This window comes from Bombus affinis, chromosome 4 (genome assembly GCF_024516045.1).
Source record: "Bombus affinis isolate iyBomAffi1 chromosome 4, iyBomAffi1.2, whole genome shotgun sequence".
Lineage (NCBI taxonomy): Eukaryota > Metazoa > Arthropoda > Insecta > Hymenoptera > Apidae > Bombus > Bombus affinis.
Genome location: NC_066347.1, coordinates 2,348,824 through 2,354,962, shown reverse-complemented (window position 1 = coordinate 2,354,962; position 6,139 = coordinate 2,348,824). Strand labels below are relative to the sequence as shown.

The following is a 6,139-nucleotide window of genomic DNA, read 5'->3' as shown; positions in this document are numbered from 1 at the left end:
AATAATAATCCAGTGTGTCAAATACAAGAATGTAATAATATAGTTACAGCTTGAATTCTGATGTAAGTTACTTTAGCAAAATTAATGTTTCATCTTAGTGTGATATATCTTTTCTAAATAGATTAGTATGAGTAATTATAACACGTTATAATAATTATATTTTTTAACATATATTTAAAAAAAGATATTTCTGTCATTATCTTTTCTATTTTAAATTTAATCAACTATGTAAATTATATCTCTCTTTTTTTTTAATCTCAGGGATCATTGAAAAAACAAGGTCAAAAAATCCCGAACAGTGCGATAGCGCTTGTCTTAATCGATTACGAAGAGAAACAAACGACGCAATAGCGCTCGTCATATTTTTTACTTTATGAAATACGTCTATATTATTATATATGCGTACTATTAGTTTATAAATATTTCAAGTTTTGTTCAATAAAAATTATTGAGAAGATGACAGTGAAATACAAAATACCGTCAGTCGTCCGTAGCGTTCAAATGTACTGGGACTTCTCGACACAAAATCTAAACAGCGCGATCGGACTCAAATAGTTAATATAATAAAAGGTTTTAAACATCTTATTTCGTAAAATACTACAAATACGACTCTTTATGAGAGAGTTGATTTCTATCGGTAATTTAAGCATTTTGCATTTGAGTGCTTCATGTGAGCGATACGTGTAAGTGTGACTGCGTTATGGCAACTAGCGAGTTTCCCATCTATATGCTGTTTAATTCAGGAATGGACGTTGCTCTTCCTCTCTTCAAGTGTAGTGTATACGCGTGTGACTCAAATAGTCTTATCTTGTAGCTCTTTTCGATATCATTTCAATAAATTGTTCATTTGTAGAATTATTCATTTTCTAATTTCTTATCACCACGTTCATGACATCTACAGACAATTAGTAATAACGAAATACATTATACTGATCATATCGATTCGCTTGGAAACACTTCAAAATTCCTTCAAACATATGTATAGGTATCATCTTTCCTCTGTCTTTCGATAATATCTATATTCTGAAAAGTAAAAATAGTAACAATTGCCAGTGGTTACTATAGTTTAGGAGTTTTATCACAAACATCTGCTTTTGGTAATATTATATTCCAATAATAATAGCACGATTTATCTTGTTCTTCCAAATCATAAAAATATTTTATTACAAAAACGATTGAGATACATGCATTCTGCGCAAATACTAAATTGCATGTTCTAAAAAAATTATAGTTCATAAAAATTGTTGAAAATATTATAATTATGCAAATTGATCCAAATTCCTATGTGAATTATTTTCATATTTTTTAATAATTTCGAATACATAAAAACAATTTTCTGTTTGTTTTATTTTTTTTATATGATACATTGTTATCTTATACTAAGTACTAAAAAGTTTTACAAATTTAAAATTTAATGATTTAATTATTTAATTTTATATTCAATACCTATTCAATACTTATTAAGAAAATGCTTAAGCTATATTGTGGCCTTATTTCCTGTTACATAATTACCTTTTTTTCAAGTTCCTAGCGGTAATTCTCGGGCTTTAAAACTGACTCATTCTAGAGGTAATTTAAACAGGATAATAAACGCAAATGTTGCAATTTCATGGTGTAACTATTTTTTTATATCATCGTTTCCTCAAAAATATCTTTTACAGCATTTCATATTTCTTTTTTGCTCTGTATAAAAAGATCAAAATCAAGATTAGAATTTGATTACTCGCCTTATCGTATTTAATGAATTACATTCGTATCGACAAATATGATCAATAATTATTTTTTACTAGCTTTGATTACAATCTATTAATTCAGATATTAATACAAATTATAATCTAATATGTAATAAGAATAATTGAATATAATATAATAATATAATAAGAATAATTGTTAACATATGTATGTATATATATATATATATATATATATATAGATTTCATTTAATAAGAAATATTACATTATTTAACAGTTCTATACGATATGAGTAAGTAAGAATGATAAAAATCAAAATATAATAAGCTAAAAGTAATTGCTAGATCATTACTGATCTAAGTGTTTGAAATACAATTTTATAGAATCTTAGCTATACATGAAGTATAACAATATTTCAAAGTTTACTTGTTAGAATAAACTTTTAAAATTTCTTATACACCATTGTAAAAGGAAATTAAAAATTTATTCACATTATAAAAATACCAGATCAAGAAATTGCGCATATTGCAATCCGTATTGCAAACATTGCAAGTTATTATCTGTTGAGGACACAGTATTAATACATTCTTAAATGATCTATAAGGTAAAACATTCTCTTACTTATAAACACTAATATCTCTATGAGATACGTTAAAATAGTTATTAATTTAGTCTTCGTTTAAGTAAAGCGGTATTGTATAAGTCGTATATTTCTTGAACAATTGATAAATGTATTCGCAGAAATACACATCCCGACAAATTAGAAAACATCACACCATATCCCATTTCAGTGGTGGTGGTGGTAGTAGTAGTAACGGTGGCTTGTAACGTCCCTATCAGTTCATGATCGACTTCTATATAAGTTCGACGGTCACGGGTAGTGTTCGTATTTACGTGCAACAATTTTGAAGTGAATGCTAGTACATATTATGAAAAGCAGTTTACAAAAAATTTTGCTATTAGGCTCTCTTGTTACTGTTCACTATTTTGATTGATTTGAAATATTCGGAAGATCTATTGTGAACTACTGCACATTGTAAGTATAATGCAACTCGTTAGATCTTCTTTCGACGTCATAGACCGCGCATCTTTATGCAAATTCACATTTTTCTAAATAGTACTGCAATATTATGACAAATACACTACTTTGGATATTTTGTACATTTTTGTATATCATGTTTATTGTATTTTTGCAGGCTTAAATTTTCTGTAAATGCATAAAAATCCGCAGTCTACTAGTTAAGTCTCTTTTTTCATTTTATTCATTTTTTAATTAATACTTAATTCTTCAATTTTATTCAATAATAAATTTACAAATATTTAAAATTACATATCGTTTTATTGATAAACTTTGAATTTAAGTATTAAATATTTATAAAAATACAGTTTTCCAATATTATATTGTAATTTAAATTATTATAGACAACATTTTTATGCTCTCTATCGTTTATAATTATTTTTCTTATATTTTGAATTATAAAGTATACTTACTGAAAGTGTTTTACAAGAATCAGGAAGTGCTTGATAAATTTGATAATTTTGATAAATAACGATATCTCACAGCTCTTGTAATTAAGTGATTGTGATTTATAATATAATGAATTTAATCAACTGATAAATTAATTGATCTATTAATTGATAGTATCTCATATTTACTTTAGGCCATAATGTTATCTGTAATGCCAATTAGAAATATATCTAATCTAATGATATTGTCATTGTTCATCTTACAGAAGTGCAAAAATGGGTACTTTTACAATCGTTTTTACATTGGTAGCGATAGGTAAGATAATGATTATTAATATTTTTCCATTTAGTTCTTATTATAGAAGTACATTGATTTTGTTTTTTATTAGGTATCTCTTGCATTGAGGCTGTGAAATCTCCAACATTCAGCAATACTTACACATTGAAAGGAACTTTATATATTCCATATGCTGAAATTAGAGAACCATTTTATGCATGGTATGATGGCAAAAGTGGATCTAGTAGAATCGATTATTATGGAGGTAATTTAAATATAAATTAATATGAATCCGAAAATTAATACAAAAATTTTTTCTTAAAAAAAAGAATGAATTAAATTTGATTTAACTAGGAATGGTCAAGACTTTCCAATTATCACACAAAGGATCATATGGAAAAAGCATAAAAATTGCTCCAATAACTACAGAATCTGTCCTGAATGAGGAAACATGTCTCGAAGTAAATGGTACTAAAGAAATTAAGGTTCAACCTCAAGCTATTATCCCAGACACAACTGAAATGGAGGTAAAATAATATTTTCCCATTTCTTCCCAACAATTTAAATTTAATTACTAATATAAAGTTAAATTTTATCTAGTGTATTGGAGAAGAAGTGATTAATGGTTTATTATGTGAAAAATGGAGACTAGAACAGGAGATTGATGGAAAATTAAACAAATATACTTTTTGGATAAGATATAAGGTAATCGTGACTTTACATAATTTTTGTCAGTTTAATAAACATCATTATATCAAATTATTCTAAAATTGATTATAGAAATCTCCACGTGTACCTGGTTTTAAAGAACCAATTCCTGTAAGGTATGAGATGAAAGGATTCAATAGTCTTTTGGGCTCTCACTATGATCATTACTATCTGGATTATGATTGGTACTCTTCTGAAAAACCTAGTTCAGAAGTGTTTGAAGTTACAACAAGTAATTAGAATTCTTTTCATTTATTAACACAAATTTTATTTGAATATATTTTAACTATAAAACATGTATCATAAATAGATATGACATGTGTTGGTTTTCCCGGACCTGGAGACAAACATGTATACACATTTAATCCTATGCGTGAGTTTGTTCACAATTATGACACTCACGTAAATGAAGCATTTGAAGATTTCAAAAAAGCTCATAACAAGGAATATGTAAATCATGTAGATCAATTGATGCGTAAAGAAGTATTTAGGCAAAATTTAAGGTATGTCGTATATTTGTACAATGTACATAACTAATATGAATGTACATAATCAATAACTGATATAAACTTCTTATAGATTTATTCATTCGACCAACCGAGCTAATAAAGGCTACCAATTGAGCGTTAATCATTTGGTAGATCGTACTGAGTTGGAATTAAAAGCTTTACGTGGCAAACAATACACTGCACATTACAATGGAGGACAACCTTTCCCATACAATGCTGAAAAAGAAGTAACCGAAGTCCCAGATAGTTTAGATTGGAGGCTCTATGGTGCTGTTACTCCTGTTAAAGGCGTGTATCTTTCTTTTTTAATCATAAAAAACATTTGAATAAAAATTTTTTAATATTTCAAACTAACAAAAAATTTTCTTAATTAAATAGATCAATCTGTTTGTGGATCTTGTTGGAGTTTTGGTACAACTGGTGCTGTTGAAGGCGCGTACTATATGAAGTATGGTAAATTAGTGCGTTTGTCTCAACAGGTAAAATAGTTTAAATATAACCAAACGAATATTATAAATAACAGAATACTTTATTATGATTTTTCATAATTATAGGCGCTTATTGATTGTTCATGGGGCTATGGAAATAATGGTTGTGATGGTGGTGAAGATTTCAGATCATATCAATGGATTATGAAGCATGGAGGTTTGCCTACTGAAGATGATTATGGTGGTTACCTTGGTCAAGTGAGTAAATTATTAGATTACAAATATTTCATAGACAATATTCATATGAGTATATGCGAGATAAAAATTAATTTTTTAATCGTTTCAGTGGAATACAATATTTATTAGTAAATTAAAAATTAATTTTAAAAATTGCTTTAAATTATTTTTGTGTTTAGGACGGTTACTGTCACGTAAATAATGTTACACTGACAGCCAAAATTACTGGCTATGTAAATGTTACATCAGGCGATGCTAATGCTCTAAAAGTTGCCATTGCTAAGCATGGTCCAATTTCAGTTGCAATTGACGCATCCCATAAAACATTTTCATTCTATTCCCATGGCGTATATTACGATGAGTCTTGTGGTAAGTAAATGCAACATTTTCTGAATAGACACCTGTTTTTCTAAAAATAAATAACATCTCGTTCATAGGTAATACGGAAGAGAGTCTGGATCATGCAGTTTTAGCTGTAGGTTATGGCAGCTTAAATGGAAAGGATTATTGGTTGGTGAAAAATTCATGGTCAAATTACTGGGGCAACGATGGTTACATTCTTATGTCTCAAGAAAAAAATAACTGTGGTGTATTAACAGCTCCAACATATGTTACTATGTAAGAAAAATAAATAACACTATCTTTATTTTTTATTATGAATGTATAAGAAAAGAGATTGTTGAAAATTGAAAATTACATTCTTTTTTAACGAAAAAGTTTTGCTTTCTTATTCTTCATAAATATAAACTGTGTATCCAAAGAAAAATAAATTGTTAAGACTACATCTTTTGGGTTAAATAAATAATATGTTATTATAGAAC

At 27.5% G+C, this 6,139-nt stretch overlaps 1 protein-coding gene across 1 annotated transcript; it reads left to right on the top strand.

Moving 5' to 3' along the window:
• The first annotated feature begins 2,511 nt into the window (after nucleotides 1-2,511).
• Nucleotides 2,512-6,034, top strand: LOC126915631 (digestive cysteine proteinase 1). The gene is made up of 12 exons (XM_050720482.1): nucleotides 2,512-2,728; nucleotides 3,426-3,475; nucleotides 3,549-3,701; nucleotides 3,791-3,963; nucleotides 4,037-4,141; nucleotides 4,217-4,376; nucleotides 4,455-4,647; nucleotides 4,724-4,941; nucleotides 5,032-5,132; nucleotides 5,208-5,339; nucleotides 5,498-5,687; nucleotides 5,756-6,034. The coding sequence occupies exons 2-12, from the start codon at nucleotides 3,436-3,438 to the stop codon at nucleotides 5,938-5,940; spliced, it is 1,650 nt and encodes a 549-aa protein (XP_050576439.1). The 5' UTR covers nucleotides 2,512-2,728; nucleotides 3,426-3,435; the 3' UTR covers nucleotides 5,941-6,034.
• Nucleotides 6,035-6,139: the final 105 nt, after the last annotated feature.

Coding starts and splice junctions, on each gene's coding strand:
- LOC126915631 (XM_050720482.1), top strand. CDS start 3,436: ATGGGTACTTTTACAATCGTTTTTACATTGGTAGCGATAG. Junction 4,648..4,723: donor GTATTTAGGCAAAATTTAAG/GTATGTCGTATA, acceptor AACTTCTTATAG/ATTTATTCATTCGACCAACC. Junction 4,942..5,031: donor TGCTGTTACTCCTGTTAAAG/GCGTGTATCTTT, acceptor TTAATTAAATAG/ATCAATCTGTTTGTGGATCT.